This window comes from Ascaphus truei, chromosome 5 (assembly GCF_040206685.1).
Source record: "Ascaphus truei isolate aAscTru1 chromosome 5, aAscTru1.hap1, whole genome shotgun sequence".
Lineage (NCBI taxonomy): Eukaryota > Metazoa > Chordata > Amphibia > Anura > Ascaphidae > Ascaphus > Ascaphus truei.
In genome coordinates, this window is record NC_134487.1 from 63,851,413 (window position 1) to 63,878,261 (window position 26,849).

At 41.8% G+C, this 26,849-nt stretch overlaps 1 protein-coding gene across 3 annotated transcripts; it reads right to left on the reverse strand.

Annotated features, from left to right (window-relative positions):
* Positions 1-799: 799 nt before the first annotated feature.
* On the reverse strand, positions 800-13,305 carry ING3 (inhibitor of growth family member 3). 3 transcript variants are annotated; one of them, XM_075599941.1, is made up of 12 exons: positions 13,146-13,305; positions 12,939-13,010; positions 10,446-10,546; positions 10,016-10,081; positions 8,404-8,500; positions 6,582-6,653; positions 6,372-6,491; positions 5,801-5,958; positions 5,118-5,311; positions 3,776-3,968; positions 3,510-3,548; positions 800-2,519 (listed from the first exon to the last, which is right to left on the reverse strand). In XM_075599941.1, the coding sequence occupies exons 1-12, from the start codon at positions 13,171-13,173 to the stop codon at positions 2,403-2,405; spliced, it is 1,257 nt and encodes a 418-aa protein (XP_075456056.1). In that variant the 5' UTR covers positions 13,174-13,305; the 3' UTR covers positions 800-2,402. The 3 variants fall into 3 exon arrangements, with proteins under 3 accessions (XP_075456056.1, XP_075456055.1, XP_075456057.1); XM_075599940.1 differs by having other exon boundaries at positions 6,573-6,653; XM_075599942.1 differs by having other exon boundaries at positions 6,573-6,653; positions 12,946-13,010; positions 13,146-13,223.
* Positions 13,306-26,849: the final 13,544 nt, after the last annotated feature.

Sequence of the window (26,849 nt, forward strand, 5' to 3'; positions counted from 1 at the left end):
CACTGAATTATAACAGTTATATATCTGAAGGTGGACATCAAATGAAACAAGACTATGGAGAAGGCCAGCATAATGATTGAGTGCTAATGTAAAGAAAAGCAGATGGCAATGTAATAAAAGATACTGCTCTTGACATGGTCTCAGAAGCTGTGCAATTTTTTTTTATACCGTATTAAAATCTATATTATGGCAGTTTAATATAAGACCAAATAAGCAGGAAGATTTTGCTTGCTTGTTGTAGTTTGAATACATTACCTGAAATATATTGCCGAATACACTTTTGACAGTAATATGCAGTAGTTTAAAGCAGAATTTACAACAGTACATCATACAGATTTACTGATATTCCATTTCCCATACATTTAGAGTGCCCAATGCAGTATTTGTTAAACAGCAAGTACCACATTTGAAATATGAAGATACCACTATGACAAGAAGGTATTCCACAGGGATACCACTGTAAGACCTTAAAATAATACACTTGCTTGCATTTCGAATAATGTACTATTGTCCATAATATGGTGTTCATAAAGTAACTTAATAGCCTGGAAAAGACACATAGCCCAACTAGGCTGCACAATATATAAATGACATTAGCCATTATGCATTGTTGTCCAACCACTGGTTGTTTAATTGAACTAAAAAAAGTTACATAACATTGATGTAAAAAACTGATATTTGTGTCTGAAGTTCAACATTTTTTTTTTAAAGCTGCATGTAGCATTATTTCAATTTGTGATTTGCAACTTCATGATTTTTTTTTTTAAAACAAAATTAAAATAACACATGTAAAAACTAATTATTTATTAATTTTATTTATTTGATTGCTCAGTGTAAAGTACTTTGAGAATTCTACATTTCTTCTATAATTGTACTTCATCTATTTCACATTTGTTGCAGGTTTAGGACGCATATAGTTACACATAACCTTCCTGGACTATGCCGTCATCCACCTTTTCTCCCCGCAATCAATTCCTCATATGGAAAAGGCTAATTTTTAGTTACATGCCACGCTAAATATCAACAGAATGAATCATTGCCTTTAACCAAGCATTCATCTTTCCCCCATCATCTGCTTCCAAGTCATAAAGCTGCCCATGTGACTCCTCTCCGCCCTATAACAGATTTCTGCACGGCACCTCTAATTGAACTAGAACAATTAACATCGGCTTTTTCTGTTAAGTAATTACGGAACATTTGAAAGTGAATAACTGCAGCATTTCCCAATTACTTTGATATATTTCTTCAACATTAGATATTTAATTCTCATCTGTATTGTCCACCTTTGCCTTCCATGGCAATAATTCTGTTTATGCGCATCTGCTCCCATTTGGAATGATTCCTCCTCACAGCATGTGATATGCTGGGGTCTAGTACTAATATTCTTATATCTTGACAAAACAGACTGTTATTTCAATCACTTGACAAAAGTAGGCAGACGGAAACCACACCGCTCAAATTCTATTCAGCAACTTCTCTTAATTCACTATTTATTTGATCTGCCCTTTTATCAAGTATGTATGCGCTTCAACTCACCATCATGGCAAAGAAAAATTAAATCAAAACAAACGGCTCTGTGAAATTGGGACTGACTGCGTATTGTGACTTGTTGGCATTTAGACCACTGTATATTGATTATAATGCTGTACAAAACTGCTGAATGTCTGTCTTGCCACTAAACTTTTTTTTTTTTTTTTACATTCATGACAAAGCATGCAATACCAATGTTATTACTTTATTATCTAGTATAACTACTATTTGAAGAACTACTTGCACAAAAAATAAACACATCTGGTATAAAATTTGATCACTTTTTTTTTAACCACTACACTGAATTTTGTGTAGAAACATACAAATACTAAACATCACCAATTTATTTCTTACATAACAGAAGATTCAATTTTTCTGTATCCACATACTTCATGGACAACAGCCCAAATTCTACAGCTATAGTCTTCAGCCAGCTGAATTTTGTTCCATAAAGAAACAAAAAGCTATAAAGGAAGTTTACAAATTATCATGTATCCATTTTGTAGCAGATTTCTGCAGTCTTTATATATACACAGTGTTATATAACAACCTGGAATTTCGTGCAAGAGAACGCTTTAATGTATAATGTACACACAATTAAAATACTCACATCTGTTGAAATCCTATAAGGACAGAAATGTTAGTCAATGTCCAGTGTAACTAGTTACCAAGAATGGTTAAGTACAAATGTTGTGGTGATGTTCAACTGGAACAGTATTTTGTTGTATACGGATGCTTGCAATAATAGAGCACAAACAGCAACATGAACGTTGAAACATGAATGGCTGTTTACAATGATGTTATCTGACGAGACCGGTGTGTAACTTGAGGTTTTTAATTAAAAGTCTGTTTTATTAAAGACACCGTCCTCCTTATTTATGTCTGCTGCCTCTTCTCTTCATGGCGGCAGTGCACTGTGGGCAGTACCATTTTCCTTTCGGAGCTTCTGCCAAACCAACACATCCATAATGAAACCATTCAATGGGGCACTGCAAAACATGATTTAAAACCATATAAATTAATATTCTGAACAGGGCAATAAAAGAAAAGTCACAAGGCTTGAAGAGCTATGGAGTGCAGGATCATTCCATGAGTAATCACTATAGCATCCTAGGCTACGGTTAACCACTATGTGGGCTCAGTTTAAAAATAGTAAAACAGTGTACGTATTATCTGACAAGTTATGGATCAGGTCATCCCACGTGACCTCTCCCAATGAAATTACTCCTCCACAGACCCTGGGATTAAGTCTTGCATTGAAAATGGAACCTAGCGAATCCAGACCACCCCAACCATCTTTATCCCAACGTGGTTTATAGGAAAATGTAATAGATTTAAGAAGCTTCTGGAAACCAGGGATATAACTGTGCAGTCCCAGTTGGGGACCTACCGTTCAATGATGTTAGAACCTTGCACTTTTAATTATCATATAAACATTAAAATAGACATTACAACAGTAAGGGAGGCATGTCTAATGTAGGATAACATTGTGAACAACATGTAGAATTTACACAACAACTAGAGGCTAGTTAGTGTTGGATACCTAACCACGGAAATAATGCTGCTGTATGCAACGCAAAATTGCAGCAATCAAGGCTGAACCAGTTCCCAGATTATTTGCAATTGAGGTAATTTTAGGCCAGTGCAATATGTGGCAACCACCTTACTCAGAAATAGACAACTAATCCACATTTACCAATACATTACCTGGCTAAGATGAAAAGAAAAACACCCGATTTGTATAAAAATAGCCTAAATAAAACCGCATGGTTTGTTCAGCATGTTTGAAGTTTTTAGCAAGATCCTGCCCGATAAGACTTGAGCACTTTACGAACCACCAAACATGGCCAACTACACAAAGTATTATATTAACATGTTCAAACAACTGTGCATTAGAAACACTACAGAAATTAAAAAAAAAAAAAACATACAAATTATGCTCTGTTAATGTTATGTTTGGCAAAAGAATGGGTACTTACATCTTGGTTGTCGCAGCCCACCATTTCACCATAAGATACCTGGCACAGAAAAAGTAGAATTAAAGAATAGATAGAATAGCTAGTTTTCTAGTAGTCATCATCCTCAACAGAAGGAATATAAAACACACACACATTGTATGTTCAATCATTTGATCCTTACAAAATATTGCAATGACCGTACAAATGTTACAAACATTTGAAAAGTATTATGTGCTCTTTAAGCATCACTTGGTGTTCTAGGTATATAAAAATTACATTACACTCACCTGATTACAAATACAGTAACGGGGTTCATTTGGATCATAAGTCCAATCAACTTGACTATTTGATTCGGTCTCTGGAATAGCGGCAGTCTGTTGATGAGACAGTTCATGTGCTAAAGCAGATGATGAAGAACAAGTTGATAGAGAGGACGAGGATGAAGAGGAAGACTGCTGGCTTGAAGATTTGTTGTTGTTCCTAAAAAAAAAAAAAAAAAAAAAACAGAATAGGACAGTAAAACACGGTGCGAATAGCTATCTTACAAGTATTCTTGTGACAACCATGAATAATTTAATGCAAGAGACAGAAAAAGTATATTATAATAAATATATGCATTATGCTGTATGAGCAATGTAATGGTTACACTTAAATACATAATATGCCAAATATAATGTTTGTATTCCTATGTTAAAATATTGTAACCAAGTAATTTGTTAAACAAGCGTAATTTTAAATGTAAATAGTTTTTCATCTTTAATTGACAACTTATGCAAAGTGCTTTAGTCACTGACATTTTACTAAAAGCAACAAATACTCATTTGATTGAAGAAAATTAATTTCATAAGAAGTTGGGTATGTTCTTCATTAAAGAATATCAATATCCATACAGATGTTATTCATTAGCATTGTGGATACATTTTAATTCCGTGAATTTGCACCAAAGAATAAGATTTGCCGTTTTAAACCACTTTTAGTAGCCATATTAATCCTGGAGAGCTGTAAATGTTTTGCATGCTGTTATAAACTTTAATGGACCAACTAAAAATGTAGCATAGCATGTAAACAATCTTGTTTGAAAACCTGATTTAGATGTTTAAACCGATACACAAATAAACTATTCATCTTTTATTTACAGAATGTGGCACCGTGGCAGGTCATCATAAAATCTGTGAAACATTCAAATGTTTAAATTAGGTTATCACAAGCAAGTCAAAATTCACAAATCAACGCCATGCTGTCTCCTCGTAATTTGGGCTGTAACGAGTACAAAAAATGACAAGTTCAAGTGAAAAGATGGATGGCTTTTTATAGAACCTGTTGTCCATTCATGACATGTTTACAGAAAGGCCTTTTCTAGTTATTATAAATGCATCATATATTTAACAGGTCCTAACCGTGTAATAACAATGGAACTAAAACACATGATCATTGATGCAATAAATGATTGTTACTTTTAACACCTATTAGAGCTGCAGCATGACATGACTTGACACTTACACATTAACTGCAAACTTTGAGATGCAGTATATAAATAGCATTGCACTATATTTATTTTTTTAAACCGACAGAATGCAACATATGAATCATTTTTTAGGCAATTAAATGTCTTATTCAAATTTAACTCACTTGCTTTTGCGCCCACTTCTTGAATCTGTGGCTGCTGATGAAGTTAATGTCTGCGTTAATGTGGAAGCCAACGCGGAAGATGAATAACTGGTGGAATCTCTAGACAATGAAAACTCTCTCCCAAGCTGGAAGTCATTGTTTTTAAAAGCCTCATAGCTGGCCTTTAAACTGGACGTTCGTCTTCCTTCTTTCATCTAAGAACACATTCAAATGTAAATATATTGCTGCTTTATAGTTCACTAAATTACAAGGTGACCAGTCCTGAACTAAAATGTTAATAATTGTGTTACTATGGCATTAAAGCAAATAAAAATACCACTTCTGAGCACATTCACATCTCAGACAGGTCTACAAACCTGCCTTTCACCCTCATCTCTTAACATACAGTGCTTCCACTGCAGCCAGTGATTCTGGGAAATGACATGAGCACACCGTGTCACCTTTTGCTTCTTGTCGATTTTAACATGAAGCCCTATAAGCTTATGCCTGCCGTATTACACGGCATTTTCAGCACAGCCTTGGTTAAAGAAGTGCATATTAAATAAAGTTAAAGTAATTAAATTAGGGATGTTTTCACATCAGAATGAATGGAGTTGCACATAACAAAAACAAAGTATAAATCTAGAATGTTAGTAATCATTCAAATAGCTTCCAAGATGCGAGTAAGCATTTGCAAAATGTACCTGTGCTGTTGCCTGAACGGCTTGGGCGGCAGCCATAGTAATAGCACCAGCACCACCTCCAGATGAGAGAGAACCCAAATTATATGATGTCAATGGCTGGGAGGAGCTCACGTTGAAAACATTGTTGGAAGAGGACGATGACAAATTGTTTCTACAGCCTTAAACAAAAAATGATTAAATGGATTACATTTTGAGTTCTCCCAATAATTTAAATCTCCCCAAAAATCAGTGAATTAAACATCTACATGAAATGGTAATTGATCACATGCACATCTGCCTATAGGGAGCATATTCTACGAGTACACAAGTTTACTTTAACAATTATTTCACACAGTAGCGTGCTAGTATTTAACATAAAAAATAAAAAAAACTGATCAGTTTGTCGAAATTCACCCAAGATCACAAACCAGAATATCAAATTAGTTCAGAAGAATTTAAGCAAAGGATAGATACTTCTTGGAGAAATATTGTGTTGAAATGTAACAACCACTCAACTACATGTTTTATATTCAAATAGAGAACAACGTGAAATACGGTAATGGCTTTACATGCACATCTGTGTATATCCTACCTGGTGTATTTTCTTTGGAAGCATCTGAAGTAAGAGTTGACAATAGTGCTTCAGATTTGAACTTCTTCTCAGGTACATGGTCTGTTGTAGAGTGATGAGATGACGGATTGTGCTTCCTTTCTGTAGACAAACATTCAAAGTTTTGTTCAATGTTCTTCTACAGGTTTTACAAACTTTGGAAAAGTAAGGAATATCACCTACTAAACTTACTCTCTCCCGAAGAATGAGAATGAGCGTGGTGGTTATTGACTGGCTGAGGTGGAGTGTCCAACTCCAATGACCCTGGAAGATAAAATGGGAATTGCAATATTGTAATCATGGTCTACTCATACTTCAAACACACTATATAGCACTTCACAAATTCTTACCATCAGAAATATATTGGAAGATACAACTTTAAATAATTCAGGTCTTTCCATAGGTGTACTGAAAATTAGCCTACAAAAATGACAGTGAGAGTTGAGCTTCTCATTAATATCCATTGGATTTTTAAAATAAATCTACCACTGTATTTTTGTACCAGTTTTGCAGCTGGTAGACTGATACAGAATTGGCTTACTAATTATTTATCTATAAATGTCTTTACAATGAAATGGGGTACAGATTTGTTAGTAGGGTGTTCTGATTTGTTAGTGGGGCCGTTGTTAGTAGGGAGTTCATCAATGTTCAGGCTCAGGGTGAATCTTATTTATATCTTTTACACATTCACTTGGAAGAGACTTCTTTCTGGCTTTGATTTCAAATATAATTTATTGGCTGATGAGACAAATATTTATTTTCTCTTTTTGCAATGGGATTGTGTCCTGTGTATTGAATGAGGGCTACTCCTATTTGGCTGAAAGAATTTTTTACATCTAAATCTGGAGAAGACAACTAGACAGTTGATGCTGCCAACACTTTAGCTTCTACTTTCCTTTGGTCACAATTAGGACTTTACATTTCAGGGAAGTAATGAATTGGCAGCCATCCTTCTAAATGTTTAAAATTAAATTATTTTGCACGTTTTTGGTTTAGGCAAGCATGAACACAATTTTACCATGTTAGTCTTCATTGATTTCTAGCTGCATATACAGCTCAACCCCCTTATAATGCTGTGTTTGGGTTCCAAAGAGTCACATCGCGTTATAAGCGGATCGTGTTAGAAATTGTACAATTGTATGCATTGTACAATAAAGTATTTAAGATACAAATAATCGTGTTGTAAAGTATTCATAAATACGAAAATTGGGAGCCACGCTTGCATCGCGGTATAAGCGGATTCGCGTTGTAAAGGATTGCGTTATAACAGGGTTGTAACTCATCGAAATGTTCTGCATGCCTGGTTATTTCTCAGACCTCGTCTAATGCACCTGTCAAAATCCCAACCGTATCTTTAAACAGTCCTAGATTGTGGAATGAATTACACAAGTGATATAAATTAATACATACTTTAATCTCTTTCAAAATACCTTTAAAATCTAATTTACATGAAAAAAATGTTCTCTTACAAATTGAACCAGCTTACTTTGTCCTTTTTATACATACCCTATTTTTAGCACATTAAAAGCAAATCTTGATTTGACTACTTTATTTTTGTAAGGCGCTTTGGGGGAAAAAAAAATGCCATAGAAAGAGAGCCCTGATATACTTGGTTGGACTCTACACTTTACAACCGCTGTTTCTACATATGTCATATTTATTGGTGTTTTATGATGAGTGACAAAGAAATCTTGCCTAATTGCCCTTACTGCATCAATATGTTGCGTTACTATACTTACTCAAAAATACAAACTTATACAATCACACAATATAATTGATCAAAAATATAGATGTTTCATAAAGCATATTATATTATGCTGTGTGTCATTCTTTTGAAATCACATTAAACGTCAACGCTCCAGAATCAACAGAATTGATAAGCACATGCACATTGTGTGCGTTTGACATTAGGGCATTTCTGATCTCGTGGCTTTAGTACATGTAAATAGCCAGATTATGTAAATGTTACAAAACTAGCAAAACTTTCCATCAAATCTCAGAAGCATATACCTACTTCTTTCCAATATTTCAGTAATTCCTGCATTGTCAGCCTCCAGCTCCATTTTGAACTTGGCTAGCTCTTGGTCCAATTTCCTCAGATGACGGTCTACCTACAAAAGAATCAAGATCAGGTAATTAGACAGCATATAGATGATGAGCATGGACTTCTAAGGCTGCGATTATACATAAAAACACCTGTGGTCTCGTCCGTAGTGACACCGCAAAAACAAGTTTGTTAGCGTCGTGAAAACTGCATATACCAAATGCGACCGTTGCAGCGTTTCCAAATTTGTTTTTTGTTTGGGACTGCTGCGTCACGTGATGCGCCCGTCAAAAAAAAAAGAGATTTCAGCATGCAGCCACACACACAGTATCATGTGCACGTCGCTCTGCGACGTCACAGCACGCGCCCTGCAGTTCGGCTGTATAATCGCAGCCTAATGGGGACTACTTAACTGAAAATGCTGCAGATACAAAAACGAATGTGATGACAGCCACATGTACTAGGCTGGTGTAAGTAACTATCCATATCGAAATCATCTTTATGGCTTTAAAACGTACCATTCCATATTCCTGTGGTATAAACATCAAATTAACTTGGGGAATGCTTAATTAAAAAGGTTTTTCTGTACACTGCAATCCAATCTATATGAACAGCTAAAGCGAACATGCATTTCTTCAGTCATTTCTCCAATATGGCTACTAGAACGTTGAAATAAACGCACACCAAACATGCAAAAAATATATATTTGATAAAAATGTGATGACTCGTCTATGTCTTCCTGGATGTATACTTTCATATAACGTTTTAAATAGTAGGATCTCTAGGTACAGATACTATATTTACTTAGATTTTCCTCCTCCTCCTCCTCCTCTCAAGCCCTGTGAATATTCATTGAAATACACATACGGGAATCAGTATTAGTTTAGGTATGATGCAGAGAGGAAACCAGGCAGGTAGCCGCCCTTTATAAGCCGCAACCGCTCTCCCATCTTCCTCTTATCTATCCGAACCAAGATTGCAACTTTTAGTGCATACTGTATTTGGTTCCAAAGTCCATGCCCTTCCAAGAATTGAAAAAGGGGCACCAACCGCAACCAAAAACAGAGCAGCCACATCTCCCTAATCCAATAACATTAATGTTACGGGAAAAAAAAACCTACTGTACTTCAGAAATCCACGTAAGTTACCTCAAAACACATTGCTAATAAAAATAATGCGTTCAACCAACACCTTTGTTTGAGAGGTTTTGAACAGATTTATATGTTTTTTTTTTTATTCTTATTCAGTAACTGCAACTTTATTTTCTTAAAACAAGTGTACATTCGGTTTTGCTTTGCATAAATATACTTAAACCTAGTTTGGACATAGGAATACATAATTAGTATCAACTTAAATGGCCTAACGTCTCACAGGGTATCAATTCCTACACATTAAAGCCATATGAATACTGGGAGCACTTACAGCCACCAAATAAATAAATAAATAAAGCTTCATGTGCTGGACTCTAGAAGACCAAAAAAAATCTTCCCTAAACCAAAACATTTTTTTCCCCACATAAATAACACTATCCAAATCATGTTAGATCAAAGTGATTCCTCCTTACGTCCAGTTTTCAACTTACCAAATCATAAATCTGATTTGCTAATTGAACTTTTTCATCAGCATCTTCCAAAGCTTTGAAGTAGTCCTGTAATGAAACAATTATTGGTAATATGAGACAATTAAATACTTTTCACATGTTAAAAGATAATCAGTTAAACATAAAAATGAATAACCGTTTAAAGTTAATTGTACTACAGCACACTATAATCTGAATTTATGTAACACAAAAACATTTTAAAAACACATTTAATCAACATATCACGAAGTAGCATTGAACTGCACACAATGCATAGGACATAATTGGTACAGGTGTAAAGTTCCAATTTAAAAACCGTTATAAACAAGTACTGTAGAAACAATCCATACAAAAATCCAACCAGGAACATGTACAAGAACTTCCAATAAGGAGGAAAAAGTGCATTTGTAACCATTTTCAAAAACATGCTTACTTTTTTAATTGATGTCATTTGCTCTTCCCTCCATTCCGGTTTATTCTTTTTTGCATTCACAAAAAATTCCCCAACTCTTTGCTCCAGTTGGTCCATGGCATCTGCATAAAATTATTATTAATTTTTTTTAAATGTCCAAAACAAGAACCTTGAAGCATCTAAAGATTTGTAAATAAAAGGTCACATACTAGTAGCTCAAAGCGTATGCGAATGCTGATGTGGTCTCAAGTGTCAGGCACAACAAGACTGCAGTGGCAGAACTAGCAGGATTCTATGCACACTGCTGAGCAACTAAGTAATAAGCAGTGACATGAAAGTACAGTATATAGCGATAATATTACTATCAGTTCACTTAATTGTTATACAAAACCACAAAATGAAATTTGTGAACACATAGTTCTTGCAGAGACTTCACAATCCTGTCAATGGTTAAGGCACCAAGACTGAATATTGGTCTTAATGTGTTTCTGATACACCATAACTGAAATAATCTGTTATTTCTTGTACAACTACAGCGACTAGATGAGACAAATCTCAAGTATGTATCAAAAAAACTGAAAATGAATTCCCCACATCTCACTTTGCAGTAACAAATGAAGGCAAATTAAGAATTGTAACCATGGTAAAATATGGGCCATTTTTGTTGGCTTCATCATGATGGTTTAGCAATGCTTTGTGGGACTACTTTATACCACAATCCCCATATACATGTTTGGTAAAATTGTGCTCGTCATGTTACTCTAGTGAAGGGCAACAGAATAAACTAAATTAATGCATAGAAAATGTATTTTTAATACCGACCAGTGCTCTGGTTAATGTGATGATACATGCAGTATATGACTTATAATAATGATTGGCATCTCAGTGCATACCCAGCTTTGCAACGCACTAACCACCACTCCTGATGCTGAAGGCAGCGCAAAAATAACTTCGACAGTAATAGAAATGATCAGTTAATATCTTATGTAGTTATAAAAAATATCGTAAATTGTGGATTGTTAAGAATTTTTGAAATTGAACATTTGTGTTTATGTTTTAACCTGTCAGATAGTATCAGTCTATAAAAATGATTACTATAATTTTTCCAATTATATATTTACCTAAAACCCACCTGTGTCTTGCCTACCACACACATATACACATATCTTTTGTTGGATCTGACAGGTAAGGATCTTAAAGGTCTGTTCAGATCAGTGATGCACACAATACAGTAGGTTGTTTTTAAAGTGCAGTACAAACAGTTGCATACAATTCATATGTCGTGCATTATGTAACCATCGTCTCAGATCTCTCCCCAAATCACATTCCAATTCAAATGAACAAAAAGTGTAATTTAAAAAAAGTTACGATATTCCGAATTCCGAGTGGAAAAAATTCGATTTGGGGGTTTAACAGTTCAACAGTTTAGAAACAAGTTACCATTAGAACTTACTTGTTCCTAGATTGTCCCTATTGAAAAATATATAATGGTTCTACATAAGATGTGATGATAAATGAAATGTGTTCATAGTCGCCTCATTATTTTACCTCAAGTTTTAATATAAGTGCATATCAATATATGTATTTACTTGCAAGCATATAAATCTTGTGAATTGATGGAGACCAGTGCCCACAGATCGTCACAATATTTTAGTAATAAAAAAAATGAACTGCACATAACACAAATTATTTGTTATGCTCAAAATGCTTAATAAGCCAACTAATCAGCCCTTACCAAAAAACAAACACACAATGGCTTGCAAAGCAATACTTTTTTGGCATTTTATAGCAGGTTATAACAAATTCCTACTTGTTGCAACCGATACATTGGCTGCCCACTAGCAGTTTGATTTGAATTGCACCATACACCTGTCAATGCTGCAGATGTGTATGCCTCAGGTTGGGGCGAGATGCACTAGGTGGGGTAACTCTAGAGTAGGGCTCTTCAACTGGTGGCCCGCAGGACAAAGGCAGATCCTAAAAGGTCTTGATGTGGCCCGTCGGACTCAGCTGCCTAAGCAACTAATATGCAATTAGCAGGGGGCAAAGTACAATTTTTTGGCACTAGAACTCACTTGTGCGTTAAGGTAATGCAAATATGCATGGTGCAGACGTTATCAATGCTTGCACAATGTTGACCTATTATAAATGGTCATGTCTTTCAATGTTTGTAAACACAATACACATGTAGTCCTGTTTCTAAATGTGTCCCTTTGGAGAACAGGTTGAAGAGCCCTGCTACAGACAGCAATGATGCGGGTGTGAATGAACGTGTCTTATTATGGGACACAGATATGAATGAATGTGTCTCGGACAGCAGCATTGCCCCCTGCCGCTCAGAGTCGGCACAGCACCAATGGCAGGCAGGTCTTTGTCTCTTTGTTTCCTGATCGTCCATATCCCTATTCCCCCGGCGCCTCCGCAGACCAGCTCTGTGAGAGCCCCCGCTCCTCGTTGAAACACCCTCCCCTCCCCATTCTCTGTCGGGGCGAGAGCTGAGAGCCGCTCACGTACTCTGCACCTGCAAGTCCATCTCCCGCATTTCCGTGAACCTGTCGCGCAGATCCATGGGAAGCTGCTCGATCACTGCGAGGAGACAGGAGGGGAGGGAGAGAGAGGGCGGTTATTAGGCGGCGTCACTCCCGGGCAGTCACCAGGCCTGCCATGACCCACCAAATCCTCCGGTGTGAGAGGCCCCCCCTGCGCGGCCGACACACTCACTCTCCAGGTAATCCTCCAGGTACAGCATCTTGAGCTCACACGGGGACCGCGAGCTGAACGGCGACGGTTTATCTTTCCTAGACAATATGGCGCCCGGAGTCCAGCGCTGCAAAAACACTGAGCTGAGTGAGGGCGGGGTCCCACCTCCTCTGATTGGCTGGTTCTTTCCACGACGTCACACGGTCTCTCACTCCGAAGGGATTTGTGGCAAAGCAGGCTGGGGAATGTAGTTTTTTTTAGCACCTCCCTCCCCGGCCATATGTTGCAACTATGCAAATGAACGCGACCCTTAATGCACTGTGTAGTGATCGATGTTAGACGCATGACATGCTCTTTGTGAAGTCTGAAGGTTTAAACCCGATATTCTCTTATTGTGGGAAACATTGTTTTTTTAAATATTGCCGCAATAAATAAATGTGAGGCTGTAGGGGGATTCTATGGTGTCTTATTATGCTGCAGCATTTCAGAGATATCCCTGTTTTGCAGATGTTTGGGGGATACAACAAAATGGCTGCTGTTTCCACTTTAAAAATAAATAAAACACATTTTGGTTGAATGTGCATAATATGAGCTGAAATCATTTTTTTAAATTGCTAAATAATGTACATTGAATTCTCATGTTATTCTGAAAATCATTTTATTGTTGCAATCCCTCCAAAAATATGTTTTTTGTAAAACAGCAAAATAAGGTTCTTAGGTCCAATGCCATATCTATTTTTTGTTATTATTTTTTTTTACATTACTTTTTATAAATCATACCATACTTGTTACATTATAAGGTCTTATGACAGAAATTCCTTTTTATCCTTGTGCTTAAAATGATTTAATGATTTCATCCTTAATTGTAGAAGCAACTATTTGTATTTTAAAACAGGCGGTAATTAGCTGTGTTCATGGCTGGAGCTATATCAAATCATTAATAAGATTACACATTTTATTGTCAGCAAATCCATTATTTAATCTACAGCCCTTTTTAATTACTCCCCAAATCTTAAAAAAAAATAATACAAAACAGATGTCTACAAAGAGTGACAGCATAAAATAAATATAATATAACTACAATATATATATATATATATATATATATATATATATATATATATATATATATATATAAACAGTCACTACTAATATAATAGTATGTAGGTATGCACTGCATATTTTAATTTCTATAGCACCACCCAGGTATGTTTAGCCGAGTCCCCCTACCCTGCCTACGGTGCGGGGGAGCTGCTCAGCTGGTAGGGCAGAGCTCTGTTCATCAGGAGTGTGGGGTGGCCATTTTGTTAGTCGTACATGCGCAGTGCGGCGAGGCGCACATGCGCAGGGTCAGGAGTGCAGCGGACATCTTAGAATGGCTCTGCATATGCAGCAGCGTGACTACATGTACCAGAATCCTTAGGTGGGAGGCAAGACCACGTGGGACTGTCCCAGCCAATGAAATTCGAGTAGGAGAGAGGAAAAGGATATCCTCTGCGTGCGGGGAGCACATGCTTCAGTCTTGGCAGAGGAGCGAAGGAAGAATGTAGTGTCCAGGGAGCTGTGCTTCCTGGACTAGGACTAGACACCTGTAGAGGAGTGTTGCTGGGAAGGCCCCAGATAGGGACTCTTCCCATTATTGTAATTACTGCGCCGGTGACCGAACGGCCACGCGGCGTTCTGCGGCCTGGGACCAGGCCACAGGACCCTGAGACATTTTGTGAGACTCTCCGGCTGGAGCTCACACTGCGAGGAGGATCAGCTCCCTTAGGAGAGAGGGGAATTGTGTCGGAGGCCTCGCTGCATGGGACCCGCTCCAACACACCGCTCCCAGCAGCACCTGGGTACTGGAGTACCCAGGCAGGTACCCAACGTGCACCAACATCTACAGGGGGTAGAGCTACCTCACATTTGGGTGGGATTGCTGGGAAGGACACCAGGGGTTATTGGTGCCCCAGCACCTTCAGTACTTTGGGGGAACCACTAAGTGTTGGCGTCATTGCACGATACTGTGTTGGTATGATAGTGTGTGTTATCTGTGTTACTGTGTGTACAGTAAAGATTAGTTATATACATTGTGTGGTGTATTGCTTAGTACTGTGTATTGATTCCTTTGAGGGGTTATTCTGCCAACACTGGGATCCCTCATAGGTGGGGGCGCTGCACGCGAGAGAGAAAGAGCTCACACCAGCCGTGGTGAAACGCGTAGAGTGACGCATCACGCTATCCACCGGAAACCCCTTGGATCCGCAGACGCCAAACATCCGGAGCCCTATAGACGGAGCCGTGAGGTGTGTGCCAGCGGGAAGACAAAACCGAGGAGGTGAAACACTGCTTCAAGTTCCAGCAGCCGATGTCGATCGCGTAGATCGAACTGCCTGTATTACATTTGTACCCTGTGAGTGTAATCTTCCATATAGTTACCATTATAAAGTTTTATTAGTCTGCACCATGTCCGGTCCTCTCTCTCATTCCTAAAGGGTACAAGTGGATCTACACAATCCGGTTCCACCCTCAGCTAGATTGCGGTCTAAAGATCTACTGTCTAAAGATACCTTTACGTGTATCTAGATCATCCCTCACTTGTGAGTACCCCACTCATAAGAATGAAAGAGTCAACATCCGTGTACACATTAGACTGTACTGCACTATTTGATATCTATTTTTTATCTCCACATGTGTTTGCGCTTCCCTACAATTTTGTACTCCTTAGGCCTCCAGTGAGCAGACAGGTACAGGAGCGCGCGTAGTTGCCTGTGTAGTTCCCTTAGGCATAGGGAAAGGGGGCTACATATACAACAAGTTATAATTTTTTACAAAGGGAGTATAATGCAATACAATTAAAGTCCTAAATAAGAAATCTTCCTAATGTTTAAAGAACAAGAATCAGTGCATAGTTGTATGAATAGGTGCTCACAAACCCCGACCCTTCTCCCCATATACCCGGTAGTCCAAAACAGATACAAGAAAGGACAAAAGCAGGAAGTGGCACTCAAAAAGCTTATTTATTTACTCTTAGGCACCAAACTTTAAAGATGCATAAATATGCACAGTAGTAAACAATAAAATAGTTTAAATAAAAAATAAAAGGTATATATACAGATGTAGCAAGACATACTGTTCTCCAGTGCTGCAAATGTCTGCGGTGCTGGGGTCAGTGATCATGCTGCGTGGGTTCTGTTATTGAATGGGATCCCCCACAGCGCTAATCTTTCCGGGCAGCAACTGCAATGAAGACTAAGCTTTGATACATCTGTTCTGTAAAGGGAAACATTGAGACAAACGTGTCCCCCAACCATCACTCCGTAATGGTGCATCCTAGACAAATACAGTAAGGCCATAGACGGTTCAGCAGAGCGGAGGCGCGCTGACGCTGAGGTGCGCCTGCTGAAATCAGCGCTATTCCATGGACTTGCAGGTGAGCCAGCGTGCGCGAAGGGAGCCGGGGGGGAGGTGGTTGGAGGCGGGGCAGTGACGTCGCTGGGCCAATCGTGACGTTGACGCTGCTTCAGGCTGATTGGATGTTTTCAGCCGACAGCGCGCTGAAAAACAGCTTGGCTGTCGGCTGAAAATTCCAAAGCCTCAGCACGCCTGCGGAAGCTCGCGTGAGCCCCCTCTCAAGGCATCTTCATTGAGGATGCAGGGACTCAGCGCGGATGTAGCAAGAGTGTAAAGTTCCAAATGCTAACCTAACCAGTCCATGTCCTGATCCCAGCAACAATGATAAAGGCAGTAAAATCCCTAAAAAGGTAAAAAAGAAACACCTCATCAGGAGATCACTTAACATTGTTGTTCATAAAGGTAGTCTGAGCCCCAGAGGTATGTTGGAGTTACTCTTGTAGATGTGGCTAGAAGTCATTAGGGTAAGTGGGTGCTCACTGTTGGTCAGTGTCCTGTTCTGCTGCTGTGTGTACAATGATGAGATACTGTACACCAGGCCTGCACAACTTGTTAAGTGAGAAGGGCGGAACTGCTCCAAGGAATACAGATTCGGGCCGCACGGGTAAAATCATCATCTTCATCATCATCTCCCCCAGCACCTCTCATCATCCTCATAACTCCAGCACCCCTCAATCTCTCCCAGCACCCCTCATCATCCTCATATCTCCCCCAGCACCCCTCATCATCATCCTCATATCTCCCTCAGCACCCCTCATCCTCATATCTCCCCCAGCACCCCTCATCAACATCCTCATATCCCCCCAGCACCCCTCATCATCTTCATCCTCATATCTCTCCCAGCACTCCTCATCATCTTCATATATCTCCCCCAGCACCCTTCATCATCATTTGTGACTCCCCCTCTCTCACACCCCCATCTCTCCCCGTCACCCATACACAGTACTCACCCTCCACATCACACACAATACCCCCCTGCAGACCACACACATTCCACCCCCCCTGCATCTCACATCACGCCCCCCCCTGCACCTCACCCCCCTGCACATCACCCCCCTGGTATATTAGTAGTAGTATATTGGGAAGGAGGTATATTAGTATTTTATCTGGTAGTGTTAGGACTTGCGAATGGGTGTCTGCCTTGTCGTGGCTCGCAAGCTTACAACGCTTTGGCCAAAGGGTTAAACTAAATGACCCTTTTTCAAGAGAATATATAAGTATTTTACTGTGTATTTCTGTCATGTTGGATGTAGCATTCGGCTTCTCTGTCGCATGTTGTATACATATGCCACGCTCAATAGCACTCCTTATTGACACTTATATACACATATATATTTTGTGGGGGCTCAGGGGTTCCCAAAAGGCGCTTGCTGGGGTTTTGTGTTTTGTTAACCTATTCCCAGCTGTTTCAGCTTTTGGCGTTTAGTGACTCCTCCTTCCCAGGTTTTAAGCCCGCCCCTCCCCACTTCCCAAGTTCGTAGGTCCTTTCATTCTACTGGATATAGATCCAATGTGGTCTTTCTCCCTCCTAATAGAGGTAAATGAGAATTTTAATCCTAATAGAGGTATATTAGTATTTTATCTGGTAGTGTTAGGACTTGCGAACAGGTGTCTGCCTTGTCGTGGCTCGCAAGCTTACAACGCTTTGGCCAAAGGGTTAAACTAAATGACCCTTTTTCAAGAGAATATATAAGTATTTTACTGTGTATTTCTGTCATGTTGGATGTAGCATTCGGCTTCTCTGTCGTCTGTTGTATACATATGCCACACTCAATAGCTCTCCTTTTTGACACTTATATACATATATATATTTTGTGGGGGCTCAGGGGTTCCCAGAAAGAGCTTGCTGGGGTTTTGTGTTTTGTTTGTGTACAACCACTTTAATGAAATGACTAGAAACGTTAGTAGCAGAGTCAGTGCGTAGGATACGTACAGTAAGTCCAATATTTCTGGAACTGTTTATTGAAAGGGGTAGATGCTCTTAATTTCTCAAGGGTGTGTCATTTCTGTTGATTATATTTAGTGTTTGTCATTTATAACTAACTTTTAACATTTCTGATATATGGAACTTGTCTTTTACTAGCACAACATTCATTTTACTCACATGTTGCACTGTGTGACCAATGCTGTACAGTAGAGACATAGAGGGAATCCATGAAAGAGATTCCTCTTACCCACTGAGCAATGAGACATATAGGATGTAGTTACATTCGTTTCACAGTAGAGGGGGCTCTTTCATGTTCCTTCCTTTCTAATATGTGCCATATCATGGAGGAGCATGAATAGTTTGTTATGTTAAAAAAAGGAGCCTAAAATACCCCTGTTTACATTATTGGGGACTTTTAAGCATGTAGTGTTCACATTATGATCTCACGGAAAAGGCTTGTAATAGAAACTAAGGTCATCGTCCTCAGAGACATTTCGGTACTGTAACATTTGGCAGCAATACACTTATGAGACTTGTTGGTTTTCCTAAACATGCGCTATGTGAACATACAGCAGTATATTTTCCTGGTTGCATTTTCAGTCAACAAAACTAGTAATGATGATGGTGTGTGTGTGTGTGCCATCACATTTTAAGTTATGGTTGGTGAAAAAGGCAACAAGAAACCTCAATTGTATTGCATATATCACTCCTCTGTGACACTCATATGCTTATATATATGTTGTGGTCATTTTGGGGGTTCAATAGGAGCTTATTAGGTGTCCAGTATGTTTTGTATTGCATATAGCAAGTAAAAAGATCGCTTGTGAGCACATTCACATGTCTTAGACAGGTCTGCAACCCTGCCCTTCACCATTATCACCTAGCATAGTGCTTCCATTGCAGCAAGGGATTCTGGGAAATGACATGCAAATGAGCACACCGTGTCACGTTTTGCATGAAAACCATTTTACATGGAACTCTTATAAGCTAATGCTCGCTGATAACACAGCTTTTAAGCACAGCATGGTATTATATGCAAAGCCAGAGAAACTACTCACAGACATTTGTTTCCTTCCCCCGTGAACTCAAGCCGCTTCAGTGGCTTGGGTGCTTCTCCTTGAGACTGTACTCCCGAAGTTGAACAACTCCTTGTTACCTGTACATTTACCCAAAAATCTTCAGCCAGTAGGCCTAGGACTTCGGGGTTTTGACGCCGTCCTCCGTCAGGATTCAGAAAGTCCATCTCTTCCTCCCTTCGGCCAAAAGGCCCGCAAGGGAGTCCAAATCTTTGTCGTATTCCCTCCGATGAGGGACGGTGACTAGCCGTAGTGCGTGGCTCGTGCCGCAGCACCCCAGCCCTGATGGGCCGGACGGGTAAGAATATTCCGTCCCCCATTAGTCAGAAGGCCCAGGAACGACGTGAATGAGGTAAGTAAATCCGTAGAATCTAAGGTCCATTGCTAGGGACTATCGCCGTACCAGTGCTGTAGCTGCGGATGGGCATAACCTTGCCCACAGTGCGCTACCCACGTTTAGGTACCCTACTAAGAACCCCCGCCCCCCTCTGAATTTCTCATGCTGGGGTGCATGGACCCAAGAAACCTTGGGCTCATCCCACTTCTCGACCAGGCCAGAGGACCAAATGTGTGCCACTGTCCATCCTACTCCTGTCACAGGTAGGATAGACACTACACTTGATCTTAGCCAAAGGGCCGAGAAGCAAATGAGCAAAATGGTTTTCAGGCAAAAGGTGGCACTGTGTGCTCATTTGCATGTCTAAGACATGTGCATGTGCTCACAAGTGATTTTTTATATATATATATATATATATATATATATATGTGTGTGTAAATGTTGGATCTAGAAATAAAAGCCAGGTGTGAATGACTAGTTTCCTGAACCCCTTAACCAGTGTCTGGACGTCCCCGCTTCACAATATCTAAAGCAGCAATCCCGCCTGGGATCTTACCTGATCCGCAGTCTCTCAATGTCCAGGTACCTTCATTCCCGCAATGTTATACATTGGAGAGGATGTGTTCCCTACCTGTCTTCTGGGTTAGGGGGGTTCCGATGTCTTCCGTGTGAAGCTTGAGTCAGATCTGGAAGAAAGCAGTATAGGTTATTTCAGTGTTGCATAGGGCAGTTAAGATAGAGAGAGAGAGGGTGTGGGGGAGAGAGAGAGGGTGTGAGGGAGAGAGAGATAGTGTGGGGGAGAGAGATAGTGTGGGGGAGAGAGAGAGTGTGGGGGGGAGAGAGAGAGAGTGTGAGGGGGGAGAGAGAGAGTGTGTGGGGGGGAGAGAGAGAGAGTGTGGGGGAGAGAGAGAGAGTGTGGGGGAGAGAGAGTGTGGGGGGAGAGAGAGAGAGTGTGGGGGAGAGAGAGTGTGTGGGGGGAGAGCGAGAGAGAGTGGGGGGGGAGAGAGAGAGAGAGAGAGAGTGTGGGGGGAGAGAGAGAGAGAGTGTGGGGGGAGAGAGAGAGAGTGTGGGGGGGGAGAGAGAGTGTGGGGGGAGAGAGAGTGTGGGGGCAGAGAGAGTGTGGGGGCAGAGAGAGTGTGGGGGCAGAGAGAGTATGGGGGGAGAGAGAGTGTGGGGGGAGAGAGAGAGAGAGTGTGGTGGAGAGAGAGAGAGTGTGGGGGGGAGAGAGAGAGAGAGTGTGGGGGGGAGAGAAAGAGAGTGTGGGGGAGAGAGAGAGAGTGTGGTGGAGAGAGAGAGATAGAGAGAGTGTGGGGGGGAGAGAGAGAGAGAGTGTGGTGGAGAGAGAGAGAGAAAGAGAGTGTGGGGGGGAGAGAGAGAGTGTGGGGGGGAGAGAGAGTGTGGGGGGGAGAGAGAGTGTGTGGGGGGAAGAGAGAGAGAGAGTGTGGTGGGGAGAGAGAAAGTGTAGGGGAGAGAGAGAGAGTGTGGGGGGGAGAGAGAGTGTGAGGGGAGATAGAGAGAGTGTGGGGGTGAGAGAGTGACTGTGGAGGGGAGAGAGAGTAGAGAGACACAGAGGGGGGAGACACAGAGGGGAGAAATGGTGGGTGACACACAGAGGGTGGGTGATACACAGAGAGAGAGAGGGTGGGTGACTGACTGGGGCGGGGGGGACTGACTGGGGCGGGGGTGACTGACTGGGGCGGGGGTGACTGGCTGGGGCGGGGGTGACTGACTGGCTGACTGACTGGGGCGGGGTTGACTGACAGGTAGTCTGGGTGACTACCTGGGGCAGGGGTGACTGACTGGCTGGGTGACTGACTGGGGCGGGGGTGACTGGCTGGGGGGGGGGGTGACTGACTGGGTGGGGTGACTGACTGGGGGGGGTGACTGACTGGGGGGGTGACTGACCTGGGGGGGGTGACTGACTGGGGGGGGTGACTGACTGGGAGGGGTGACTGACTGGGGGGGTGACTGACTGGGGGGGGTGACTGACTGGGGTGGGGTGACTGGGTGGGGTGGGGTGACTGACTGGGGTGACTGGGTGGGGTGACTGGGTGGGGTGGGGTGACTGACTGGGGTGGGGTGACTGTGTGGGGTGGGGTGACTGGGTGGGGTGATGGGGTGGGGTGACGGGGTGACTGACTGGGGTGGGGTGACTGGGTGGGGTGACGGGGTGACTGACTGGGGTGGAGTGACGGGGTGACTGACTGGGGTGGGGTGACGGGGTGACTGACTGGGGTGGGGTGACTGGGTGGGGTGACGGGGTGACTGGGTGGGGTGTACAAAAAAGACACTAGATGGCGCTCAAACACTCTATATATAACCGTGCAGTAAAAAACAGTGATAAAGTGAATCAAAATGTGTTCTGTGCAGTAAAGATAAAAGTAAAAAACACTCAAACCCTTGGAGGACTGTTTCAAGGTCCACAGTCAAAGCACAAAAGGAAAATCAGGGGAGCGTCAATACCTAGAAGAAAATAAATAAAACTACCATAGTGCATAACGTAATAAATAAACACATAAATGGCAGAGCTCTCAAAGGAGCGTATATGCTAGATGATAGAAAAAATGTCCATCCATAGATAGCAATCAGGAACAAAATTAGGAGGTAAGTAGACCCAGAAGAGAGACACAGAGCCAAAAAAATTAAAAAAGCCAAAACATTTATCCGACAATGATAAAATTGGAGGCTTACAAGATACCAGATGGTTTACAGCATTGGTGTAAGGGTAACGATGTTGAACCGAGTCGCGTTCTCGGGAACTCTGCACACCGCCGATTCTGCCACCGATCTCCGTCCTGTGCTGCTGTTTGGTGCCGATACATCACTTCCGGTTTTTCGTACGTATAGCAGACGCCACCGGAACTTCCAACCGCAGACTCTCTCCCTCTGGATCTCACACTGAGGGTTACGCTCTACGCGTTTCGCCGTGCGGGATGACGGCTTCGTCAGGAGTAGCTTTAACCCATAAAAGGATACCTTATATACCTTCTAAACTTGCAATGACCTTTCCTCCTATTGGCCAATTGCACTTGGATTTAAATAATTGGGTAATTGGCTCTATTAGCCCTCTCCCACATTACAAATATCACATCAATGTTATACAATTCATTTAAAATACAACTTTTATACTTTAATAAAAATGTACCTATTACACGTGGTTTTCAATTGTAATATCGAAATACCTACTAGGTACTAAAATCACACACATAATATGTATTATAAAATTTAACATATATAACTAATAAAATATATAACTAATAAAATATATCCCCATGATCTCTCAAATATAGAAAAACGGCGATAGATGAATCTCAAAGACAAGAGAAAGAAAAAACACAAAGTCAGTGCATAATATAACATTAATATACATTAGCACAGTCCTATCCTATATATATAAAAATAACATAGGTCTAAAGAAAAGCATTTAACTCAAAATCCTCATTTAAGCCTAATGGTATAAGTGATTTCAGAGTGAAAATCCAGAAAGTCTCTCTCTTTCTCAGAGCAACATTTCTGTCTCCACCTCTCCACTGTGGCAACACTTGCTCCAATACTGTGAATTTGAGACCTGATGTATCTCCATTGTGTTTTTGAATAAAATGATTTGACAAATAATGTGTGGTAACACCTCGTCTCACATTACCAATGTGTTTGAGTATGCGGGTTTTGACTGTTCTTGAAGTTTGGCCTACATATTGTAGCCCACATGGGCAATAAATAAGGTATACGACATAGGGCCTCATGCAGTAAGCGGCGAAAAAATGCATTAGCCAGTTTAGCAATTAGCCATGTTTTTGGCGTGTTAAACTGGCTGTATGCTGTAAGGGGCGAATCCCTGGCGAATGAATTAGCCACCACCATTTGATGAAATGGCATGTAACCGGTGGTGGGATGGCTGCCTGGTGAGAAACTGCCGAGAAGCCGTCCCCTGCCGAGTTGTGTTTGCAGCAGAGAGAGATCCGCTGCTCTCTTGGCGCAAACATCAGCACAAAAAAATTATTTTTAAAACAACTTTTATTCATAGTGTACATGTGCAGGGGGTCTCCGGAGCTTAACCGCATTGGTTTCAGGTCGGAGGACCCCCTGCTTCCCGAGATACAGGCCCCTTTATGAGGTGCCGGTATCCCTCTGCATTTAAAGGTCCCGATCACGTGACCGCGGAATGTAAACAAAGCAGAGGGATACCGGCACCCCATAAATGTGCCTGTATCTCGGGGAGCAGGGGGTCCCCAGACCTAAAACAAAAGCGCTTCAGCTCCGGAGACCCTCTGCACATCTACACTATGAGTAAAACACACATATCAATAAAGACTCGTTCCTTACCTTACAGAGTATCTGCTACGGTAGCGAAGCAGCATGAATATTTATTTAATAATACTGTACAGTGAGCAGGGGGTCCCCCGAGCTGTACCGCATCACTTTGTGGACCCCCTGCTTCCCGTGTTGCAGGCCCCGGTATGTGTGATCGGATGGGCAGTGTCGCCGCCATGTTTATAGCGTCCCATACGCTACATGCCCGCAACAAACATGGCGTGCACACTGTAACCGATGCCCCAAACCGGGGCCTGTAACTCGGGAAGCAAGGGGTCTCTGAGCCACAAATAAATGTGGTTCAGCTCAGGGGCCCCCTGGCTCCCGCACAATATTATTAAAATACATTAATGCTGCTTCATTACCATAGCGGATAGCCGCTAAGGTAACGAAGGGGTTAACGCATAATAGCATGTTTATTGTGGACAAATGCCCCCAATAAACATAGCAGCAATACACAACATACAATACAGTAATGGGCAACATTACTATTATCCACAAATGGATAATAGTGCAGTTGTCCATTTAAAATACATACACAACAATAAAGACATTAAATACATATAGCACTCACCCATGTGCGGCTGCCACGATGAAGGCCATCCTCATCTTCATCCTGCCCATGCCCCATCCACTTCTGCAAAACAGACACAATAATTAAAACATCCAATGTAATGTCCCCTAACCCCTTAATCACCATAGCGGTTATTAACCGCTACAGTCATTAAGGGGTTAACCCACAATCACCCACATACCCTCCCCCACTAACCCCCCCAACCCTGAGGCCTAACCACCCTCACCCACTACCCACAGGGGAGTCCTACCAAATACCCTTGTGGCCAATACCCCCTCCCCCAGCACATACAGTACAATAATGTGCCAAATAACTATTATCCACATAGGGATAATACATTATTTGGCCATTATTAAACACATTAAATACCGCAATAAAGTAAAGAAAATTCTACTAACCTCATCAATAAGGAGGCTCCGTCGCCAGCATCATCCTTGGGGTCCGTTGCCAAAATAATAAATAGCCAATATATCTCAATTACAATAACATACCAATGAACCCCTTAATCACCTTATCGGGTACTAACCTCAAAGGTAATTAAGGGGTGAAGCCATCCTGCAATGGCAACACCACTTATGCATAACATCCTCAATGAATTAAAAAGCAATTTCCTACACAAATCTCAAATGCCACTTAAAATATTGCATTTACAGTGTATACATGTAGCATAACATGTAAGCTACATGTACACGCTGCAAATCAATGTTAACAATACAATAATCCAACTCAAATAGCCTGACATCACAAGAAGTATATTATGTAAGCAAATAAAGTCACCATCAATGAATTAACACACATGAATTACATCCCTAAACAATTAAAATACCATCCATACCAATTACACAATTAACTATAGCTATCGTAACAGCTTACTGCATGAGGCCCATAGTCTGATTTACATGTTAAAAGTTGTTTAATATGAAACCGTTGTCCTGATACATTAGAGACAAAACTAAATTTGTCATCGGACCTATGTTTACAGGCCATACTGACGCTCCCCTGATTTTCCTTTTGTGCTTTGACTGGGTGGGGTGACGGGGTGACTGGGTGGGGTGACTGGGTGGGCTGACGGGGTGGCGATTGGGGGGTGGAGTGGCGGAGTGATTGGGGGGGTGGGGTGATGTGACACTTCTGGTATCCTACCCACACACACACTCCCACCCATGCACACACGCACACTCCCACCCATGCACACACACACTCTCCCATGCATGCACACACACACACCCATGCACACACACACACTCTCTCCCATGCATGCACACACATTCTCTCCCATGCATGCACACACACGCTCTCCCATGCATGCACACACACACACGCTCTCCCATGCATGCACACACACACACTCTCCCATGCATGCACACACACTCTCCCATGCATGCACACACACTCTCCCATGCATGCACACACACACTCTCCCATGCACACACACACACACACACACACACACACACACACACACACACACACACACACACACACACACACACACACACACACACACACACACACACACACACACACACACACACACTCCTATGCATGCACACACACACACACATGACAGGGGGAAGAAGAGGAAAGGCCGCGCGACCGAGCACCACCACCACTACCCCTCTCGCCTCCCCCCCCGCGACCATCTCCCGCCCTGCGCGGACAGCCACGGGACAGTGGAGAAGCGGAGACAAAGTAGGTAAGGGGGGAACACCCCTGCTACCATCTCCAGCCCCACGCGGGGATCAGGTTAAGCGGGAAGTGGCACAGGAAGCCGGGGTAAGCGGGGAACACCCCCACTACCATCAACCGCCCCCCAAGGGTATCGCGGGGAACACCCCCACTACCATCACCAGCCCCGCGCGGGTATCGCGGGAAGCCGGGGTAAGCGGGGAACACCCACTACCATCACCCGGGGATCGGGGGAAGCGGGAAGTGGCGCGGGAAGCCGGGGGGGGGGGAGAAGGTGGGGGACACCGCCCCGCGCGGGAAGCCGGGATAAGTGGGGGCCGGGGAGAGAAGGGGGAACACCCACGCTACCATATCCAGCCACGCGCGGGTATCGGGGGTGGGGGGGTGTAAGGGGGAACTGCAGGAGGCACGG

Coding starts and splice junctions, on each gene's coding strand:
- ING3 (XM_075599940.1), bottom strand. CDS start 13,173: ATGCTGTACCTGGAGGATTACCTGGAGA. Junction 8,501..10,015: donor CAAATCAGATTTATGATTTG/GTAAGTTGAAAA, acceptor ATTCTTTTGTAG/GTAGACCGTCATCTGAGGAA. Junction 3,549..3,775: donor GTTACTGTATTTGTAATCAG/GTGAGTGTAATG, acceptor TTTCTGTGCCAG/GTATCTTATGGTGAAATGGT.